Here is a 21,695-nt window from a genome sequence, read left to right as displayed (position 1 = left end):
GCGCGCTGTGGAGATGATGAAGAGAGCGAGATGAAAGCGTCAGATGTCAAACGGCGTGTTTGCTTTGTCAAAGCGATGGTTCGTTCCAGCAGGTCTATTATTGGTGCAGATGCGCCCACTTCATGGCAGGCAGGCAGCGACCCAATCAAACGAATGAGTCAGCCAGATGGGAGTTGCGTGGCTTTGCCCAAGTTGGATGAGTCAGAGCCTAGGAGCGTAAAGGACAGAGTGGCTTCTTCGTGTAGGCCAGATTGGTGCGGACGAGTCCAGCTGGTTGGCGGCGAAGCACGTCTCTTTATCTTGAGGCCACGCTGGCCTTGTTGGCAGTGTCCTGGGTGCCTGAGGCCGCGAGACAGACCAGGGAAAGGGGTGGCTTCGGATCGAATCGAACCAGGCAGGCCATTAAGCAGTGGCGGTGGATCGCGGTGGGGGCGGCAGAGCCTCGAATCAGGCGCCAGGCTCGGGGCTTCAGGGGGGGCGCCTTAGCGGGCTTGGGGAGTGGGCTCTTCTGCTGCAGGGGGCGCAGTGGGTGCTGGGCGCTGGAATTTGGCTGCGCTGCAGAGGCACGCACGGCGCAGCTACCTACAGTACAGCACGGTGGACTTCAGTCGAGGATGTGCCCCTCCAAATCCTCCGAGGGCGCTCCAGAAGGGCTGGTTGCATCCCGGCAGAAGAGACAAAGGCTGGAGGCTCTGGGGAAGAGGATAAAGAGGGAAATCCCGGCTGAACCGGGAGAGAGGAGGACACAACAGAAGCCGGAAATAGGCAATGAAAGATGGCATTACTAGCGAATTGCGTATTGAAAGTGAAAGTGGAATTATACGAGAATCAATGGTTTGATTTTGCTGATTGTAGACTACAAGCACGTGTGGCAGGCCTCTCCAAACAGTATCGTATTGTCAATGTCTGTGCTTGGCTGTCTTGCCTGGATTGGCATCAATCCCCTCATTTTCTGGAGCCCTCGATGCTCTCAAGAGTCTCAACTGTATCGAACTAAACTGCTGAGACACGTGCAACAGCGCCGGTCTCAGGGTGCAGGGACAGGGACAGGGACAAGGAGGACATGGACATGGACATGGAAACATTTGAATTCATGTCTGCTTACATGCCCAAAACATGACATACCTGCATATACCTTACATGTACATACATCAGATATCACAGCATGCAGCAGACAGAAGCATGCAGCAGACAGAAGCATGCATTTGCATTTTTTGTTGAGGAAAAGCTTCTTCTTGTTTCCGACCTTGTCCAAGCAAATAATTCAAACATCCAAACGTCATTGGGCTTCAGTGCCAAACAATGGAAAGGAGCTCAGGAGAAGGAGGCAGACGAAAAGGGGGGTTGATCTGATCTGGTTGGTTGGACAAGACAAGCCGGATCGATGGATCGTCTCCTCTCGATGCCCACTCTTGTCTCCCAAGCCACCAGAGAGGCTGATTCGCACAGCTGGTGGCCTGAATTACGCAGTACAAGTGATACGATCTGCGGGAAAAGAGACGGTGTGCTTTCGTAATGCAGTCTTGCGTTTCTATTCTCATCCTTATTGATCAGCGTCACCCAAGATAGCAACCAACACGATACTTAGTCTTCAAGTCCACCTTCCTGGGCACATATTCTCCATGTACACGCATCTACGCGCATTCACATTAGCTCTACATACTCGGGCATGTAGCGCCATGTAGCAACACGTGGTGAGCATCAACAGGCCGTGCTACAGCAGCCCGTTTGGCCTCCAGACAAGTCCTTGGTCCTCGTCTCCATCCGCTGCTTCTAGCTGCTGCGCACGTAATCACTAACGGCATTCTCGTCGAGGCTAATGATAGCACAGCAGGCACAGTAAGCCCTTGGGACGCAACATCCGTCCGGCCTTTCCCCACCTCCGGCATCGCCAGAAGCAAAAAAAGTCCCGGATTGACGGCTCACTTGCCTAGAGGGCTCGCAGCGGGATGGCAGGTTACATGCCTGCCCGATAGACGACAGTGCTGCTATAAGCAGTCATTGCAGTTGCAATTATAGGAAACTCACTCCAGAGCATCGGGTTCAAACAATGGATCGTCTCTTCATGGGCCCCTTGCTCTTGAGAGACTCCCAACTGCATGGCTCAGAGGGTTCTCTTTCTCATCTTACTACAAGTGCTAGCATCGCCCTTTGTGGAATCCCCGTAATGGTCGTTCTGCAGTTGCTCTCTTTGGGAGCAAAGTCTCACCAGCTCACAATACTTCCACTCTTTTGTCTCACTCTCGGTCAAAAAGGGTTCTTGCAAGGGTTTGAAGAGGGAAGGAGAAGAAGCGACAAGAATCACATCGATCGAACAGGCGGGTTCGTCCTGTCTCGGCAAAAGCAAACGCTGTTAACAAGGGCGGATGTTGCGCAGACAATTCAAGAGGCCCTGAAGGGAACCCTGAAGAGAACCCTGAAAAGGGCCCTGGAGAGAGAGGACCCCAGACATTTTTCCGTCTGATTGTGAACCTACATGCCAAAAGAGGCAGCACCCTTGCGAGCAGAGGAATTGCCTAGAGGAGGGGGAGGCAAAATACTCCGAAAGGAGCAGCTGGATATTATTACCTATTCCACTACTACTGCACTGCTGTGTGTTGTGTTACCAAGTATGGCCGGAAATATATTGCCAATTGCTTTATCAGAACGACCGGCCAATACTCTTTTCTTCGCGCCTCTGCAGCCGGAGCCAATCGAATCGCCAAAAAGCACGCAATGGTTCCAGCCACTGCTATCCAAACAAATCAATAGGAGACGAGGCGGGGTCCCGTCTTCTCCAACTTTCGGCCCTATCTCCTCAGGCAAATTCAACTCCAGCGAGTGCCGCACCAAGTTCCTGCGCCTAGTCGTTTGGTGTGGCAGCCGTCGCTCAATAGCATCTCATCTCGGAGTGCGGGCCGTTGGCGCCGCCCCTTTTCCTAGTGTTTATGTTTGAAGGACGAGCGGTTTCAGGCTCCTCGTAGCTGAAGGCTGCTAATGTGGCTTATCAATGGCACGCGGTGGGAATCGATGGAATTGCTTCAGAGTCAACGCTGGTTCAGGGCCGTCCGGCAAGGCATTCCGTTCCATGCTGCTGCTCATCAAATCGCGTACCCATGCTCAGATGCAACCTCCCCCAATGGATGGATCAAAATGCTACTTCGCCATGTCTACTTTCTAGCAATAGTTCCGGAACGGTTTACGGCACCAAGACCCTCCCCTCCGTTCTCCCAATTTTCCCCTTGATTAGGCCGATCTGCTTCCCCCTCTTTCTGGCGAGACCCCAGATTTTCGTAGCCCTTCCCTTTTTTCCGCCACGCCTTGTGCCTGTTCATGTTCCGGCTCTTGAACGTTTAAAGAGGGCGGCCGTCCATGTAACCCTTCCATTCTGCCGGTTTTTACTCTTGACTGGCACTTTACCCGGGAATTTTATCTTCTGTGCCCTGCCAATTTCAAATGAATGATTTTGCTGCTATTACAATGCCATTGCTGCTGTTACCGCCGCTACTGCTTTCAACCACCTGTGACAAGCGTGCATGTACTGAGGATACTCTTCAGCTCCATCTCCTGCAGTGGCGCCCAAGTGGGCAGCTCAAGCTCTGGGCCTCCCATTATCGGACCATGCAGAAGCTGCGTGCATTGATTCTGCCAGTGCAACATTGACTCTAACATACAGTTCCCTATACGAGTACGAAATGCCCATCTCCAAGCATGTACTTTGATACTAAAGCGAGCATGCGGGGAAGTTGTTCTCTCTGAGCTTCTTCTGCTGCCCCTCACTCTAATGGCTCACTCGCATGTGAAGATTGCTCACAAGAACATACTCAATGCCAGTCACAGCAGAAGAGATCACACGACAGAATATAAGCAGGGAGAAGACGAGCAGCAGTAGCTCAAACCTTGCACCGCTTGCAGCCCAACCTTTGCCACTGCCATCCATCATCAAGCCTTTCGATCGCCCGCGGGGTAACGCGAAACGCGCTTCTCGAGAATGGACGTCGCCCACTGACTACGAGTACATACATACATACACACACACACATACACGAGCATAGCAATGGCGGGGCTGGCGTCTTGAGAAGCTTTCTGGGTGCATGTGCATTGCGGTGGAGCATCGAGAAGCTTTCACTTTGCGAGGAGCACCGGTGAGGCTTCGCAGGTGATGAAGCAAACGTCGTATGAGCATGCCTTTGTTGGGCGTTCCCACATCCAGTCGACATGCATGTGCATACTCTAACATGTAGTCGGTGAACATTGATCGACCATACAGCTACTCCGTCCAGCCACGAACCTCCAAGGTCCCCCAGTTCACATGCAAAACAAAAAGTTTGTCTCCAAAAGCTAGGCGCCCAAGTTTTTGCGGTGGTTGTGGAGAGCTCTGCCACGTCGGACGCTCAATGCATTGGCGCGGACAATCGAACTTGTTTGGGGGCCGCCACTTACTTACAAGCAGGCGTTGAAGACAAGCATCCAAAGGAATTGAATACACCAGGCTGACCAGCTCAGGGATTTAGCAGAGCCCAACAAAAGAAGTTTATGCGGCATGCTGCAAGGTATCCTAGAAGCGGATGGATGCCCTGGCCGAGTATCTGCTTGCATGCGCTTTTGCAGACCGCTTGTTGCACGTAGAGAGAGATGCATACATGCAGGCATGCATGCAAGAAGAGAGGCTTTTATCACGTTCCAGATGGTGGAGATGGCTGATGTGTGATTGGACGCAGTCAACTGACTCGATGAATCTGTGTTTGCGAGTTGATTTGATTTGATGTGATTTGGTAATAGAGGAGTCTATCAGTTGAGTTTTATGGCACGTTTTGAAGCGATAGGGTTTTTCGATATCACTACCTATTCATCATCATCGTAACAAAAGTCAGAGTAATTGAGTTTAGCTATCTACAAATAGCTAAATCAGCTTCTTTAAGTAGAAACGTCTTTATTTGTTTTCATTTTGGGTTCTTCATTTTATTTCTTTAACGGACATGATAGGTACAAGTAGGTATCCTCCCATGTGCAAAACCAGGCATCCGGCTCGGTGTCCGCGGAGAGCCATCTATGAAGTCTCCGATAAAGAGATGCATGTTATTGGCAAGATAATTCCGTATCTCCTATGGTAGATGTCAGCTTTGCTCGAGCAAGACGCAGGGTCATTGATATGACCCTGGCGCGTTTCTATAGAGCATAGAATCCTCAAAATGGCACTCTCACCATCGAATGGCTCACCGATCAGGGACCATGCACCAACACAGTTGATCCCCCGAAATCCTTTTTTTGAGCGAGAGACTAGTAAGAAGTTAAACTAGTGACATACTTTGATCATGCATTCTCGATTCCCATATAGCCAATAATGTCGATAAATCTCCTGCCAAGGTCCAGAGCCAAACCTACCCTATATTACATGCCGAAACTCAATTTTGATCTGAAACTCGTATCGAGACAATTTCATTTAGTGTCTATCAAATCTCCCGCAGCACTGCCTTTTGCTTCAGGACACAGCTAGCTAATCCAGCATCTTGGCAGCCTAAGCCTCGCCGTTGCCACGTATCGCAATTAAACCAAATATCTGCCTGGAACCTGCCACGCGGCCATGAATATCCCGTAGAGTCCTACATGCCAGATAATCACTACAAGGCATCATGATTATCAATCAGGACACAGTTTCGAATTCAAAATCAACAACAACAGAGACACATCGTCTACCTGTCCCTCTCACACGACGGGATCCAGATTGCCCGTCTTGCCCTTGACGATGCCCTTAATCTCAGACGTCACCCAGCCGCCGTAGAAATCGCCTGGCTGCGGCTCCACGCGCTCGCCGTCGACGAAACAGTCCCACGGGCCGGCGTAGAAGCTCAGGTACCCGCGAATGGGCTCGAAGCCGGCTGTCGGGCTGTCGTACGACCAGATGCGGTTGGAGACGGTGCCGTCTGGGAGGGCGATGCTGTAGTACGTTGCGGCGCCTTTCCACTCGCACCAGCTGGAGCGGGACGTGGGTTTGAGGGGGGTTTTGATGCTGGACGGGGGGAGATAGTATGCTGTTGAGTGTCAGTTTACATGAAGTTTACTTCTAAGCGGTTTGTATAGATGTAGGCCCAGGAAGATGTAGCACCACTTGATGACACGGCCAATTGCAAAAAAATTTGATGGTGAGTTTCAAACTTGATAGGTGAAGTTGATATCTTCCAACTTAAACTGCAAGCGGTCCACACGCACTTGGAGGATGATGCGTCTCCAACACCCAATACGCATCGCTGGTATCTGCAATCTCGACATCCTTGTATGTGATGCGGACATGCCGCGAGATCTTGTCCAGCCGTGGCGGCCGGGGAAAAGGTTGGACGTTCATCTTGGGATAAGAAGCTCTTCTGACGGCCTTGAAAGAGAGCATTTCATAGCTCCATGTTCGAGTTGAGCTGGGTTTGAACAAGAGGAAGAAGTCTTGAAAGATCAATCGACTTCTTGCTCGACTTACAATGAGATCATGGATAGAGTGTGGCTGAGGACATTGAAATGTGGCTGGTGAGCCGTCGGCAAGAGCGACGAACTGTGGCTGGTGCGCGCCCGATTCCTGTTGCGTCACCCCGCCTTATCCGCCACTCGTCCAAGTCGCCGAAAGTTTGCTTTTTGAACCCGTTGTCCCTTTTATCTCTCCATCGCCATCTCGACAAGAATCCTCATATCGACTCCAGTCTCCTCCTAAACCACCTCCAGTCAAAATGTCCAACCGCCAGCTCGCCCGCGACATGCAAGTCGAGTTCCAGGCGCGCTTCCAGGCCAAACAGGCCCGGCGCGAGGCCCAAAAGGCCGCCAAGCAGGACCCCGTCCTCAAGAAGCAGATCCAGGAGCTGCTGAAGAAGGGCGAGACGCAAAAGGCGTACCAAAAGGCCAAGATGCTGCTGTCCAAGCAGGCGCTGGCGCAGCAGATGGACCAGATGGCCGACATGGCGGAGCTGTCGGCGGCGCAGATCCAGGCCAACAACTCGATGAACCGCATGACGCACATGATGGCCTCGTCGTCGCGGACGATGAACCTGGCGCAGAAGAATACGAACCCGGAAAAGGTGTGTTTTGTCTACTGACCCCTATATCTCATAGATCCTTGCAACTAACCGATCATCACTCCACAGACGCTCGTTACCCTGGAACAGTTCAAGCAGCAAAACGAGGAATACGCCATGACCAACGGCATCTACCAGGACGCCATCACGCAGTCCACATCCGTCCAAGTCGGCGAGGACGCCGTCCACGAACTGCTGGGCAAACTCGCCGACGATGCTGGCCTGGAAGTCAGCTTCGAGCTCAACAAGGCCACGCCTGCGACGGCCGAGCCCCAGACTGCGGAGCCGACAGCCGAGGAGGAGGACAAGCTGCAGCAGAGACTGAGGGCTTTGCGAGCTTAGTTGAGGAGTGGATTTCATAGCGGACTGCTTTCTTTGATTTTTGGTGCTTGCTACGTTGCTCCCTGGGTTGATACGCCTGTGTATGGATGAATAGGGAGTGACTTGATTCGATTTGCCGGGACTGATTTTCTTTTCTTTTCTGTTGCCGGGGCATGAGGGGTTTCTGTTTCGTTCATCGGCGTTTCTGAGAGGGCAAATGCAAGGGCTGGGGTTTTGACTGATAATGATTGACTGGATCAAGAACTTGTTGAATTGCTACCATCATTAGAGCTGCAGCGTCTATGATTCCTGCTGCAGCGATTGCCTGACGCATCGAAATCCTGGTGGAGCTTCTATACATATCTTACCACAGGCGCATACAAGTATATATATCGATATATTTACAATTGATTCTCTCTCTATAACCTATCAATATTGCTTGAGTTTCTCTTCTCTTAAACAGCTTTTGCTCTTTTTTAAACGCAGCATGTGTAACCTGACTTGCAGAAACGTTCCAATTCACGAGTAGACGCATGTGCCCAGACCCGCATTTCCATTCTACCTGTGGCGGGGCCAAGGCGGCTCCAACCTCAAACCTAAAGACTGCACCTCATATCAACTTTCATCACAGGTTGCTACTAAACAAAACAATTACTTGCTATTGATCATCAAGAAGAAGAATATTCTCACCCCCCCAGCTGTTGAAAGCCATGGCTGGCATCGACGCTCTTCTCATCTCTCAAGATGCACAAGACTTCGTCCCCAGCTCCAGCTCCAGCTCCAGCTCCAAGAAGCGGCGCCTCCAGAACCCCGAGGAGCTAAAGCGGCGTCTGGAAGATGATCTGCTGATGCCATCTCCCCAGTTCTCTGTCGAGTGGCTGGATCGTCTTCAGCAGAGATGGGACTTTGAGACGGACTATACGTCTCTGTTCAAGATTGCACCGCCCCAGACCCGAACTCTGACAAGGTTTTTGCGGCACGGACTGGAAGGCCGCGTTACAGGATACAAGAATGTCACGGTTCCCATCAGCGGTGCCACTGCAAAGAACTCGACCAGTCTTCTGCGCAAACCGGCTAACAGGGCGGATTTCGTCAGAGGTGCTGCCGGATTCTTTCCCTTTGCCCCTGGTGGGCTGGAGGGCATCGAGGCTACGGCGGCTTTGGAGGACCAGATCCATGGTGGAACAGCTGCTGTTGACGATGCTGCTGGTCGGAACAGGCTGGAGAAGGTGATTCAACTTGGTGGCGAGGGAGGATTACTGCAAACTGCCCCAGGAATGACTCGTGGCATCGACTTCAGCATCAAAAAGGCAGACAAAGACACAGACGCTGCTGAAGCGATCAAGCAGGAGCTCGCAGAGGATCCTGAAGATGCAAGAGATGCCAACGCAGAGGCCGAGGACTCATCATCACCCAATGGCGCACCTGGAGACTCGCCAGAGGATGGAGAGGAAGATGGAGACGATATCGACGACCTGCTTCCCGTGGAGTTTCCATCTCTTGAACCACATGGCATTCTCGCAGCTTCGAGTGCTAAACGAGCTGGCCGAGAATGGGCACACATGGTCGATATTAAGCACGACATGCCCAATTTCAGAGAGCTCGTTCCCGACATGGCTCGAGAATGGCCCTTTGAGCTGGACACGTTCCAAAAGGAAGCCGTGTACCATCTCGAAAACGGCGACTCGGTCTTTGTTGCAGCACATACGTCTGCCGGAAAGACTGTCGTGGCTGAATACGCCATTGCGCTGGCGGCCAAGCACATGACCAAGGCCATCTACACATCGCCCATCAAGGCTCTCAGCAATCAAAAGTTCCGTGATTTCAGACAGGAGTTTGACGAGGTCGGTATCTTGACGGGTGATGTGCAGATCAACCCCGAGGCCAGCTGTCTCATCATGACGACGGAGATTCTGCGAAGTATGCTGTACCGCGGAGCAGACTTGATTCGTGACGTCGAGTTTGTCATCTTTGACGAGGTCCACTATGTCAACGACTATGAACGTGGTGTCGTGTGGGAAGAGGTCATCATCATGCTTCCGGAGCACATTTCGCTCATCTTGCTTTCCGCTACCGTGCCCAACACGCACGAATTTGCCTCTTGGGTTGGTAGAACCAAGCAGAGAGATATTTACGTTATTTCCACGGCCAAGAGACCGGTGCCCTTGGAACACTATATTTGGGCCGGCAAGGATATTCACAAGATTGTGGATTCGGACAAGAAGTTTCTTGAAAACGGCTGGAAAGACGCTCACAAGGCTACGCAGAGCAAAGACAAAGCACCCGCTACTGGCAATGCCATCGCCGTTAGGGGAGGCAATCAAGGAGGCAACCAGCGAGGTGGAAGAGGTGGTAACCAAAGAGGCGGTCCACAGCAACGAGGAGGCAGAGGTGGTGGTGGCGGTGCTCAGCAGAGAGGACGAGGAGGACCTCCTCGAGCCAGCCACAACCCTGGACACATGGGACGAGCCGGAAACCCTGGCGGGCGATCAAGCGCTGCCCAAGACAAGAACCTGTGGGTTCATCTGGTTCAGTTCTTGAAGAAGCAGACACTTCTGCCGGCTTGTATCTTTGTCTTTTCCAAGAAACGATGTGAGGAGAATGCGGATGCTCTGAGCAACCAGGATTTCTGCACGGCTACTGAAAAGAGCGCCATCCACATGGTGATTGAAAAATCAATTGCTCGTCTAAAGCCCGAGGATCGAGTCCTTCCGCAGATTATCAGACTGCGTGAACTTCTTAGCAGGGGTATTGCGGTGCATCACGGTGGCCTGTTGCCCATTGTCAAGGAGCTGGTGGAGATTCTATTCGCCAAGACCCTCGTCAAGGTCTTGTTTGCCACCGAGACCTTTGCCATGGGACTCAATCTGCCTACGAGAACCGTGGTGTTCTCCGGATACCGCAAGCACGATGGCCACTCGTTCCGCAATCTCCTGCCTGGTGAATATACACAGATGGCCGGTCGAGCTGGTCGTCGAGGTCTGGATAAAGTTGGCTCGGTCATTATCGTGCCGCCTGGCGGAGACGACGCACCCCCCGTTGCTGAGCTGCGTAATATGATTCTGGGAGAGCCTTCCAAGCTCAGATCTCAGTTCAGGCTGACGTATAACATGATTCTCAACCTGCTGAGAGTGGAGGCGCTCAAGATTGAGGAGATGATTAAGCGAAGTTTTTCAGAGCATGCCACACAACAGCTGCTGCCGGAGCACGAGAAAGACGTCAAACTGGCCCAGGCCGATCTTGCCAAGGTCAAGAGAGAATCTTGCGGCATCTGCGACGGCGTGGTGGACGAGTGCCATCAGGCTGCCCAGGACTACAAGCGACTGACGACAGAGCTATACAAGGCCCTACTACGGATTGCCATTGGAAGACGGATGTTTACGCCGCAGAGACTCATCGTCTTCAACTGGGAGGGCATTCGCACCGCCGGCATCCTGCTCGCCGAAGGCATGAGCCCCAAGGGCAGCTTCGACGACCCCATCCTGCACGTCTGCGCCATCAAGCCCCTGAGAGAGCGCCGCGACGCAACCGACCAGCTGCCCTTTATCCCCGCCTTCCGCAAATACCTCCCCCGACTCCCCCAGGGCAAGAAGCGACTGACGACTAAGAACATGTTTGTCCCCCTGAGCGACGTCGAGTGCCTCACGCGGTGGGTGCTCAAGGGAGTCGTGCCCGAGATCTTCAAGGGCGGCAGCGGCGCCGAGGACGCGCGGGACAAGATCCAGGAGATTTGCGCAAACTGGGACGATCGGTGGGATGAGATGGACATGGGCAAGGTGAAGAGCTTGCAGCTGCAGGAGATGATGGAGAAGAGGGTGCAGTTGGCAAAGACGATGGCGAATTCTGCGGCGGTCAAGTGCCCATCGTTTTTAAAGCATGTAAGTTGGCTGTTTCATTTTCTTGATGTCCTTCCTCGTTTACTTTGATTTTCGCTTACTGACCATGATCCTGAATAGTTTGCCATGTGCCATGACGAGTGGCTCATCAAGGAGCACATTGCCCAGCTAAAGCAGTCTCTCTCCGACCAGAACCTCCAACTGCTCCCCGACTACGAGCAGCGCGTCCAAGTCCTCAAAGAGCTCGACTTCATCGACGACGCAACCCGCATCCAGCTCAAGGGCAAAGTCGCCTGCGAAGTCCACTCGGGCGACGAGCTCGTCCTCACAGAGCTCATCCTCGACAACGTCCTGGCCGACTTCGAACCCGCTGAAATCGCTGCCCTGCTCTCCTCCTTTGTCTTCCAGGAAAAGACCGACAACGAGCCCACTTTGACAGGCAATCTCGAACGAGGTCGCGACACCATCATTGCTATTTCCGAAAAGGTCAACGACGTGCAGACGCGCCTGCAGGTGATCCAGTCCAGCGAAGACTCCAACGATTTCACGTCACGGCCTCGTTTTGGCTTGATGGAAGTTGTGTACGAGTGGGCGCGGGGCATGAGCTTCAAGAACATCATGGGGCTGACGGATGTGCTGGAGGGCACGATTGTGCGGACGATTACAAGGCTGGACGAGACGTGCCGGGAGGTGAAGAATGCGGCGAGGATCATTGGCGACCCGGAGCTGTATCAGAAGATGCAGACGGCGCAGGAGATGATTAAGAGGGATATTACAGCGGTGGCGAGCTTGTATATGTGAGCTTGATAGGTGGATGGATGGGAAACACTATGTTCTTTGCTTTGGAGGCTTTGGGATTTGGGGGTTCAAGATGGTTATAAGCATGGAATTGGGCTTATTTGTTGGTATTAGGAAACACAAAGATCTCTAGAGGATGCTTCATATTTAATAGGATACATATAGACTACTGAATCACGATATGAGGTTATTGATTGGTGTCTATACACTTATAATCTAATCATTCAGTTTCTGCTCAATTGAGCCACGGGAACCGAGAAATATAAAAAAATGGGAGTTTATCAGTGGAAGAAGCGCATAGGTAATTACAAGTACAAGTTCATTATGATTCCCCTCCGGCCTCGCCCACCCCGTCTATCAAAAGTTTTTTGTTTAAGCTACCCTGATTGCCTTGTTTCAGTCCCCCCTTCTCCTCTCCTGAAGGCTCTCTCCCCCTTTTCGGAGGCGAAATTTCTACTTTTCCTCTCCGTATTTGAGATATTATATTCGCCTGCGTGGATAACTCCTCTTCCCTTTCTTCCTCGCCTCTCCTCTTCGGCTTCTTCTTTCTTTTATGAAATTCATTTTTATATCCGTAGATATGACTTATGAAAAGAGTACATCATCATTACTCTCTTCTTTATTGCTCCCCTTTCCTTTCCTTCTTCACCCTTTTCCTTCGTTCAGGGTATTTACACTCGCAGCATCTTGGCGGCAAAGTCGGCAATCAGCTGCTCGGTAGGGAAGGACATCTCCTCAAGGCCCTGGGCGTAGGGAGTGGGCACCTCGGCACCGGTAACTCGCTGAGCAGGGCCGTCAAGGTAGTCAAAGGCGTACTCCATGGCCAGGGCCAGGATCTCGGCGCTGACGCCAAAGGCAGGGTAGCCAGACTCGACGACGAGCAGACGGTGGGTCTTCTTGATGGACTGGACAATGGAGTCGAGATCCAGGGGCTTGATGGATCGCAGGTTGATGACCTCGGCGTCGACGCCGTAGCTCTTCTGGAGCGTCTCGGCGGCAGTGAGGGCCTGGCCGACGCAGCGGGACATGGACACAATGGTGATGTCCTTGCCGGCGCGCTCAATCTTGGCCTTGCCAAAGGGCAGGACGAAGTCGTCCTTCTGGGCGGCCTCGCTCATGGGGAAGCTCTGGCCGTACATGAGCTCGTTCTCGAGCACGACGACGGGGTTGGGGTCGCGGATGGCGGCCTTGAGCAGGCCCTTTGCGTCCTCGGCGCTCCAGGGCGAGACGACCTTGAGGCCGGGGATGCTGCCGTACCAGGCGGAGTAGTCCTGCGAGTGCTGGGCAGCAACACCGGCGGCGAAGCCGTTGGGGCCGCGGAAGGTGATGTTGCAGGGCTGGATGCCGCCGGACATGTAGAGGGTCTTGGCGGCCGAGTTGACGACGTGGTCAATGGCCTGCATGGCGAAGTTGAAGGTCATGAACTCGCACTAACAGCATACGTTAGTTACAGCACTGTTTATATATTATATATAGAGAGATATGATATAAACTCACCACCGGGTGCAGGCCGCTCAGCGCAGCGCCCACAGCCAGGCCGGTAAAGCCCATCTCGGTAATGGGCGTGTCAATGACGCGCTTCTCGCCGAACCGGTCCAGCAGGCCCTTGGTGACCTTGTAGGCGCCGTTGTACTGCGCAACCTCCTCGCCCAGGATAAAGACCTTGGGGTTGCTCTCCAGCTCCTCGGCCAGCGCCTCGTTCAGGGCATCTCGCACGGTGTACTCCTTGACGCCCGCGCCCTCGGCATAGGATCGGTTCTGCGACGAGCCGCCAAAGTAGACGGGGCGGGCAATGGCCTGTGTGAAGGACGGAGAGGCCTTTTTGGTGATGGCGGCAGCTCGTGTCGAGACAGCCAGGCGGGCTGCGGGTCGGAGGAATCGGGACATGGCGGGAGGAAAGAAAAGTGCTCGCTGGCAGTTCTTTTTGCTTTTTCTGCTTGTCGACGGGCTTTATCACAAGCGGGCCGTCCTTTGCTGCTCGCGAGGAGGAATCAAGCAGAAAAAAAGGGAGGGGGAGAGGGGAGGGTTAGGTTGGTGGATAGGTAGTAGAGAGAGAGTGTTGAGGTTGGCTCTTGGTGTTTTGGGAATATCTTTCTCAGAGGGAATTTCCGGCGCCGGGGCAAAAAAATTCCCAAGCTTGGGTGCTGCCAGCCAATTGGAGCAGCCAGCTAGTTTTTTTTTGCGCTGGTGCAAAAGCTCGCAGCTAGTGGTCCAGGGCGTCTCTACAGCGGTGCGAGCCCCTCCAAACAGGGGGCATCAAGTGCTGGTTGCTTTGTTGGGGAGGGGCTAAAATTGGGCTTCCAAGGTTCAGTTGAGGGAAAATGCGGCTGACTAAGGGCGCCGCTGCCGGAGATTTGGGGCCGGTCCGATTGCTGGCGTTGGTGTCGTAGATAAGGCGTGTAGATAGGGAATGGATGGGCTTAATTGGGATGATAGTATGGATGACTGTCTTGGAATGAATGGAATTGGAGATTTGAAGCTATAATTTATGCTGAATTCAAGGCACAATGGCAGATTGACGCAAGATTGGCATCCCTGCTGATAAAGATGGACAGTATTACCCTTACCCAAGACGACACAGGCGTTACAGTATTGCAGTAATACTAGACATGCAATCATACCAATGCCAACAACTGGGGTTGTTGGAAGCTATAGGATATGCTGGCCCGTACATTTCATATCTCACTGTAATTAGATCAAAGCAAAGCAAGGTGCCCATCAAAACTCATGTCTATTCATCCATCATGAAGCCGTCTATATCACTGATTGCTCTTTTATCAAACACAAACATCCCTTTCCCATACCAACATTTTACGCCAGGCTCTTGGCATCGCCCTCCTTCAGCTTGCCAGCATCAACCAGCCTCTTCACCTCGGCGCTCCACACGCCCTTGATTTCATCCGCCACCGTCAGGCCGTTGAGCTTGCCGGCAAGAGCAGCAATCTCCTCAGCCTCAATCTTGCCCTGGACCAGCTCGACATCGCCCAGCACGGCGTCAATCTGGGCAGCAGAGGCATCGCCTCCAGCGGCAAAGTAGTTTGCGTCCTTGACGGAACCCTTGAGCACACGCTTGTTCTTCTTGAGCGCATTCTTGGCCGCCTCCTTCGCCTTCTTGCCGGCCTCGCGGTCAGCCTTGGCAGCAACCTCGGCGTCGGCCTTTGCCTTTTCGTCAGCGGCCTTCTTAGCGGCAGCCTCCTCGGCGGCCTTCTTCTCGGCGGCCTCCTTTTCAAACTTCTTCTTGTTCTTGGCGGCGTTGGCCTCCTGTCGGAAGCGCTTGATGCGCTCGTCGCCGGCGGATGCGTCGTCTAGCAGCTTACGCAGACGAGCATTGTCCTCGGCCTTCTTCTTCTTGCGCGAGTTCTGGTTCTTGCGCTCAACGTGGCGCTTGTGGTCGCGGCTCTCGCCGTCGTCGGGGACGTCCTCGTCGAGGTACTCGAAGCTCCTCCAGCTGTCAAAGTTGTACCAGAAGTTGTAAAACTCCTCGACCTGCTCCTTGGAGGCGTTGGCGTCGCCAAAGGTGGGCACGGGGTGCGTCTTGGAGAAACGAGCCTCGGACTTGAAGACCTTGCTCCACTGCTTGTAGAAGTCGCCCTTTTGCAGCTGCTTCTTGGAGGGCGGCTCGACGTCGGCCTCCTCGTCGACGGAATCGAACTGGCGGCGTCGGATGGGGTCGAGCAGGATGTCGGTGGCCTTTTGGATGCACTTGAAGAACTGGTCGTCCTCGGTGCGGCCCTGGGCGGCCTTCTTGTCGGGGTGGTGCTTGAGGACCTTCTTGCGGTGGGCCTTCTTGATCTGGTCCTCGGTGGCCTTGTAACGGTACTTGGACAGGCCGAGCACCTTGTAGTGATCTTGGGTCTGTGGATTGAGTGTCTAGTCAGCATCTCCCGTCTCAATGGCAATCTGTGATATGACTGTAGGTATATCATCATATATCTTGACGTCTTCATACCTTCCAGTCCTTGGCCTGCAGCTGCAGCAGCATCGGGTCCTCAGCCTCGCTCTCCTCGCCATCGTCCAGATCCTCCACCTTCTTGGCGCTCTCCTGAGCCTGGATCCGGTCGTCCTCGGAAAAGGTGCGCTTGTGACGAGCTCGGCGGGCGTGGGCCAGGAAATGCGGTCCAACAGGCTCGATGCTGCGCTGCACGGCGCCGGAGAGCTTTCCGACGGCCTTGAAGTCCTTTTCGGCGCTCCAGCCCTCGGGGAGAGCCGGCAGCGGGAGGGTGACGACCTGCGTGATGGAAGCCATTTTGGTGTTTTTTTGGTGTTTTGGTTGTTATGGAAAAGAAAAAGAGAAAGGGAAGAGAGGTGAGGCCAACCTATCTAATCTCCAGTTTTTTCTTTTTTTTCCCGCCCGCCAAAAAATTCAATGGTGGGGTCGAGATTTTTGGGACAGGGGAGGCTTTAGTGGGATGGACTGGCGGAAAACGGCAGAACCGGGGCTCCGTGATTCGCTGCCGGAAGCCATTGGACGTAGTAGAAATCTAGGTTCGTCTTTATCAGCATTGACTTGACAATACCAGGTTGCGCAGCTGGAGTTTGGACTACTTGCTTTTATAACCTTTTGATTTTCAATCCATCTAAATCATACAAAAGAAAAACCATGTCATTGGCCGCCTACAGACATCTCCTGCGCTCTGCGCGCATCGCCTTCTCAGGTAAACCAGACATCTCAATACTCCAAAATTTGTCAGCTTCAAAGAACAAATGCTGATTGAATCCTTGTTCGAAATCCAGGCGACGTCCATGTCCTCTCAGCCGCTCAGAACCAAATCCGACAAACTTTCCTCGAAAACCGCAGTCTAGACTCGTCCGGCATCCAGGCCGCAATCCGACATGCCGAGGACGTGGCCACGATTCTGCGCGAAAACGTGGTGCAGGGACAGAAGATTGAGAGCAAGGGCGACGAGCATACTTTCAGTGAGACTTGATCCCCGGAAAAGCAGAAGACGAAACACGATACTCCGGCCATACTAATCAATGACTTACATAGAGCTCCGGATACACGAACACACCGAGCGAGGCGACAACGACAGCGTACTAACGGCAGGCAGGGGTGGTGGCTGTGGCTGCAAATGATCAAAGCAAGCCTCGTGTGTATTATCATTGTATAAAGAAGAGAGAAGGGAAAGAAATATGTAAGACTATAGAAACTCGTCATGATACCCTCCAATTCAATCAAACATCGGCCAACGCAATATATCGACATTTCTACCTTGTCTTGTTTCTGTGATTCCTTAAGCATCTAGAACTGTTGCATTTCCCCGCTATAGTTTCCCTAAAATACACCCAAAACGCCGTAATATGATGAAAAAAAAAATGAATAAACCACAACAGAGCAGAGCATCGAATTGCTCTACTCTCCGGCCAAACTGGCATAAGCAGGTGTCTCTTCCCCACCAGGAGGTGCTGCCGCAATAGCTTTCACGCTTGATGCGCCTGATTGCTGCCCTCCCTCAATGGCGTTCTGTTGCTGCGAGTTGTTCCGCCTGATACGGGCGTCCTGGAGCATCTGGTAGCGCTGTTCGCGATCCATCGTTCCAATCGCCTTTGGCTGTCCCCAGCGAATCCTCAGTGGACATCCCGCAATCACTGCCCTGCCCTGGCACGCGGCCGCAGCCTTCTCGGCACTGTCTCTCGTCTCGTAGTTGATGAATGCGCAGTGGGACATGTGTGAGCACACCAGGCTCTTGATCTTGCCGTGCTCCTTGAAGAAATCGCGGAGCTTGTACTCGGGCAGATCGTCCTCCACGCCTGTGACGAAAAGTGACATGACGTTGGGATCATCCGGCGGTAGCCAGTCCTTTGGGCTTGGTGGAAGTTGTGCCGCGCTAGGAAACGCAGGTCGGCCTTTTCCTCGTCCACCGGATCGCGGACCAGCACCAGCGGCTGCGGCAGCCCGTGAGTCTCGAGTTCGGATCGGCCCAGCGCCTCCAACACCAGCGCCAACAGCAGCGTTGCCACCTGTTCTCGCGGCAGCAAGCTCTGACTCGTCCACGGTTCGTCCCTTTCGAAAGTACGGCTTGCTGGCAGCCAGGCGTCGCAGAAGATCGCGCGCCTTTTCGTCCGTCTTCTCGTATTCCTCAGTGCCAGCCTTGCCATCCTCAATCAGCTTCTCGTTGTTCTGCGCAAAGTATTCTCGGTTGATTTCGGACTGGGGGCCCGGCGCGATCATCTTGAGTGCGGCGTCGCGGACGGTGATGGGCAGGCCGAAGCTGAGATCCAGCATGCAGCTCTGGCAGCAGTTTTTGAGTCGCGCGCACGTCAGGCAGACGTTGGTTCGCCTCTTGCGGCCCTGCGCGCGCTCGGCAGCCCAGCTGAAGACGGTAAAAGGTCGCGTGCACTGGAGTTTTCTTGTTAGCATATGATTATTTTCCGATTGATAGAAGGGTCAACTGATGGAAAAAGACAGGAATAGACAAAGCGTACCAGTTTGCATTCAGCTCCGTAGTCTTCCTTGAGCATCTTGACAAACGGGTTCTCGGGCAGGCAGTTTTCGCAGACTGACGGAAAGTCGGTCGTCTCCCATCCCGACCGGTTCAGGTCCTGCTTGATCTGGGGAGGCATGGCAGGCGCAGCTTCTGTGAGGCGACGCTGTGTCTGTGGCTGTGATGAATTGGCGAGTGATGCTGATCTCGCTGTGTCTTTAGAACAGAAAGGAAGGATAAGAGTTGCAACAAGCGAATCTAAGATCGCGGCATGCAAAGAAATCTTGGTGGAGACCTGCCGCTAGTCCCGCCACCCGGCGCGGTTACATAATCATCATGTGGAATCTTATCTGTTATCGATAAGATGAGCGATGGATTGCAAAGCAGCCGAAAAGAGAAGAAAAAGGTGGATTCATGGCCATTCTAGTTAGACCAAAGTGTTGCAATATTACTCCGGCACCACTTGTTAGGCTCGGAATTGGGCTTCTAGAAACAGAGACCCTGAAAGGCCGCATTTGGGGTAGAAGGCAGGCTCAACTCTGCCCTGAGTTGCCAATACCAATTACCTCAGGCTGTAACTAAGGTAGTTATGGACCTCGGATGGAATATTGCATTGCGACATTGGAGCTAACTTCTAATTCATCGCCCGGCCATGCCAATTGCTCCGTACAAACAGCAACAGCTGCGCCAACTCAAATACGCGTATTTCTCGCAAAACGTCGGCTTCTTAAACGTAGGCGAGTTCGCGTTCGTATTCGCACATCGCGGGGACCTTCACCGCCTGCCTATCACGGCCTATCTAGCCCAACCCCAGGCCCCTCCATCCGCGATCCAGCCAACCAGATCGCCAAATTGCGCCTCTAGTGCGATATCACAAGCCCAGAAATTGGAGATTGGCGTTTTCTCTGCGCAGCTCGTCAGGGGTAAAAGAGAAAAAAAAAGCGGCGGACGCAGGGAGCCTGTGAAATTGTTGCGATACCAAAGGACAACGCATAAAAAGGTCCAACAGCTCCGCCCAATTCCTTGCGGCGCCACATCACCGTTCCCTTTTCCCGCCATTGATTCGCTCTGCGTGTCTTTTCTGTTCTGTCCTTGAATCTCTCTCTCCCCCTTCTCTTCTAATACATTCCTCTTCCCTCTTTAACTACCTATTTTTTTTTTAACCATTACTTCTAGTAATAGAGAGATTTTTACTGTTCTAAATTATCTTTTAATTTAATTTCCACTTCAACATGGCTCCCGCTACTCTTGAGAAGGAGGACAAGGCCCGAGATGCCGCCTTCAACAAGGCCCTGCACGGCAACTCGGCGAAGGCCAAGGGAGGCATTGCCGCCATGTTCTCCAAGGGCTCTGACGCGAAAAAGGCCGCTGTGGACGAGTATTTCAAGCACTGGGACAACAAGCCCGCCGAGAACGAGACCGCCGAGGAGCGTGCCGTGAGTAATTTCTGCCCAAAAGAAAGCAAGGAGATGAATAGAAAAGAAAAAGCCAGCCAGATGAATTGAGGCACTGACGGTGAAATCAACAGGCACGAACAGCCGAGTATGCCACTCTGACGAGGCACTACTACAACCTGGCCACCGATTTGTACGAGTACGGCTGGGGCCAGTCCTTCCACTTCTGCCGCTTCTCCGCCGGCGAGCCCTTTTATCAGGCCATTGCCCGTCACGAGCACTACCTGGCCCACAGCATTGGCATCAAGGAGGGCATGAAGGTGCTCGACGTTGGCTGCGGTGTTGGCGGTCCGGCCCGTGAGATTGCAAAGTTCACCGGATGCCACGTCACCGGCCTCAACAACAACGACTACCAGATCGACCGAGCCACTCACTACGCCGAGAAGGAGGGTCTCTCCAAGCAGCTGGCCTTTGTCAAGGGCGACTTCATGGTACGTTGTGGCTCTCCGAATTTCAAACAGATCGCCTTGTGTACAAAAGACTAACATGTACGTGCCAGCAAATGTCCTTCGCTGACAACACCTTCGACGCCGTCTACGCCATTGAGGCCACCGTCCACGCCCCCACCCTGGAGGGCATCTACAGCCAAATCTTCCGCGTGCTCAAGCCCGGCGGTGTCTTTGGCGTCTACGAGTGGCTGATGACTGACGAGTACGACAACAACAACCTGCACCACCGCGAGATCCGTCTCGGAATCGAGCAGGGCGACGGCATCTCCAACATGTGCAAGGTCTCCGAGGCCCTGGACGCCATGCACGCCGCTGGCTTCGAGCTGCTGCGACACGAGGATCTGGCTGACCGCGAGGACCACTCGCCCTGGTACTGGCCCCTGTCCGGCGAGCTCAAGTACATCCAGACGCTTGGCGATGTCTTCACCATTGTCCGCATGACCAAGTGGGGACGCGCCATTGCCCACAACCTGGCTGGCCTGTTGGAGACGGTGGGAATTGCACCTGCCGGCACCAAGAAGACTGCCGACAGCTTGGCTCTTGCGGCTGACTGCCTGGTTGCTGGTGGTCGCGAGAAGCTCTTCACACCCATGTACCTCATGGTTGGCCGCAAGCCTGAGGCTTAGATGAAAAATCTTTGAGCCCTATGAAAGAGGGGAAAGCGGAAGAGGTGCTGTATTTTTGATACCATTGAATTGACATGGAGTAATGAGTGAAATTCCCTGAAACGAATGGGAGAGGCGAAACAAAAGATGCGTACTATATATGAGCGGCGTCGAAAGCAAATAATGGCTTTTGTTTTGAAATGGCATGATGGCAATGCGCGCGCGATAAAAAGGGATGGCAAACAACACACTTTTATGTATTGCATATGTAATTAATGGCGATAGCAAAGAGGTAGACTCTGCTACACTTTTCTAATTTATTCTTTAAAGATGAACACATGCTTTCTTTCTCATTTCATTTGCTGCTATGATGACGATTTGTTTGGAAAAGAAATGGTTCCGTTTCTCCATCTGCATTACTCACGCATTTGTTGCAGGCTGCTTCATCGCTTCGAGCTACAGCTTCTCGTTATCTCCACCTGTGTCTAGCCAATACAAAGAAATGGCATGGCTTGTAATGACATAAACCTGAGCATATTCACTAACTTTTAGGAAGCCTTCATATTTCAGCTATTTTACTGTTGTAAAAGTGACCATAGTCGGTTGAGTTCGACATGGTCCTCTTTGCTTGCTCTTCATTCTGATCCAACTCTTTTTCTGAATAGACAGATTATAGGTACTTTGGTACAAAAATTTCAGGACTTTGGAAACTTCGAGTCTGCAAAAGAGTGATAGATTGAGGTGGATGCCCTTGACAACGAGGCTCTTGAGTT

General features: G+C 52.9%; 8 protein-coding genes across 8 annotated transcripts; 4 read left to right on the top strand and 4 right to left on the bottom strand.

Annotated features, from left to right (window-relative positions):
• Positions 1-5,685: 5,685 nt before the first annotated feature.
• Positions 5,686-6,322, bottom strand: TGAM01_v202247 (hypothetical protein; the record flags this gene model as incomplete). The annotated part of the gene is made up of 2 exons (XM_018807163.1): positions 5,686-6,011; positions 6,190-6,322. The coding sequence occupies 2 exons, from the start codon at positions 6,320-6,322 to the stop codon at positions 5,686-5,688; spliced, it is 459 nt and encodes a 152-aa protein (XP_018659671.1).
• Positions 6,323-6,692: 370 nt separating this feature from the next.
• TGAM01_v202246 (hypothetical protein) lies at positions 6,693-7,376 on the top strand (the record flags this gene model as incomplete). Its single annotated transcript, XM_018807164.1, has 2 exons — positions 6,693-7,037; positions 7,104-7,376. 2 exons carry the CDS (start codon positions 6,693-6,695, stop codon positions 7,374-7,376), a joined length of 618 nt encoding a protein of 205 aa, XP_018659672.1.
• Positions 7,377-8,065: 689 nt separating this feature from the next.
• TGAM01_v202245 (hypothetical protein) lies at positions 8,066-11,992 on the top strand (the record flags this gene model as incomplete). Its single annotated transcript, XM_018807165.1, has 2 exons — positions 8,066-11,233; positions 11,312-11,992. 2 exons carry the CDS (start codon positions 8,066-8,068, stop codon positions 11,990-11,992), a joined length of 3,849 nt encoding a protein of 1,282 aa, XP_018659673.1.
• A 668-nt stretch (positions 11,993-12,660) lies between these two features.
• Positions 12,661-13,876, bottom strand: TGAM01_v202244 (pyruvate dehydrogenase E1 component subunit beta; the record flags this gene model as incomplete). The annotated part of the gene is made up of 2 exons (XM_018807166.1): positions 12,661-13,419; positions 13,487-13,876. 2 exons carry the CDS (start codon positions 13,874-13,876, stop codon positions 12,661-12,663), a joined length of 1,149 nt encoding a protein of 382 aa, XP_018659674.1.
• A 924-nt stretch (positions 13,877-14,800) lies between these two features.
• Positions 14,801-16,235, bottom strand: TGAM01_v202243 (DnaJ like subfamily C member 2; the record flags this gene model as incomplete). The annotated part of the gene is made up of 2 exons (XM_018807167.1): positions 14,801-15,844; positions 15,939-16,235. 2 exons carry the CDS (start codon positions 16,233-16,235, stop codon positions 14,801-14,803), a joined length of 1,341 nt encoding a protein of 446 aa, XP_018659675.1.
• Positions 16,236-16,589: 354 nt separating this feature from the next.
• On the top strand, positions 16,590-16,917 carry TGAM01_v202242 (hypothetical protein; the record flags this gene model as incomplete). Its single annotated transcript, XM_018807168.2, has 2 exons — positions 16,590-16,644; positions 16,724-16,917. The coding sequence occupies 2 exons, from the start codon at positions 16,590-16,592 to the stop codon at positions 16,915-16,917; spliced, it is 249 nt and encodes an 82-aa protein (XP_018659676.2).
• Positions 16,918-17,342: 425 nt separating this feature from the next.
• Positions 17,343-18,553, bottom strand: TGAM01_v202241 (hypothetical protein; the record flags this gene model as incomplete). The annotated part of the gene is made up of 2 exons (XM_018807169.1): positions 17,343-18,329; positions 18,416-18,553. The coding sequence occupies 2 exons, from the start codon at positions 18,551-18,553 to the stop codon at positions 17,343-17,345; spliced, it is 1,125 nt and encodes a 374-aa protein (XP_018659677.1).
• Positions 18,554-19,646: 1,093 nt separating this feature from the next.
• Positions 19,647-20,943, top strand: TGAM01_v202240 (sterol 24-C-methyltransferase; the record flags this gene model as incomplete). Its single annotated transcript, XM_018807170.1, has 3 exons — positions 19,647-19,850; positions 19,943-20,299; positions 20,368-20,943. The coding sequence occupies 3 exons, from the start codon at positions 19,647-19,649 to the stop codon at positions 20,941-20,943; spliced, it is 1,137 nt and encodes a 378-aa protein (XP_018659678.1).
• Between the last annotated feature and the right edge of the window lie 752 nt (positions 20,944-21,695).

The sequence above is a fragment of the Trichoderma gamsii genome (assembly GCF_001481775.2).
Source record: "Trichoderma gamsii strain T6085 chromosome Unknown Scaffold_5.2, whole genome shotgun sequence".
NCBI lineage: Eukaryota > Fungi > Ascomycota > Sordariomycetes > Hypocreales > Hypocreaceae > Trichoderma > Trichoderma gamsii.
Note: the sequence above shows the minus strand (reverse complement) of the source record. Positions and strands in the feature narration are given on the sequence as shown.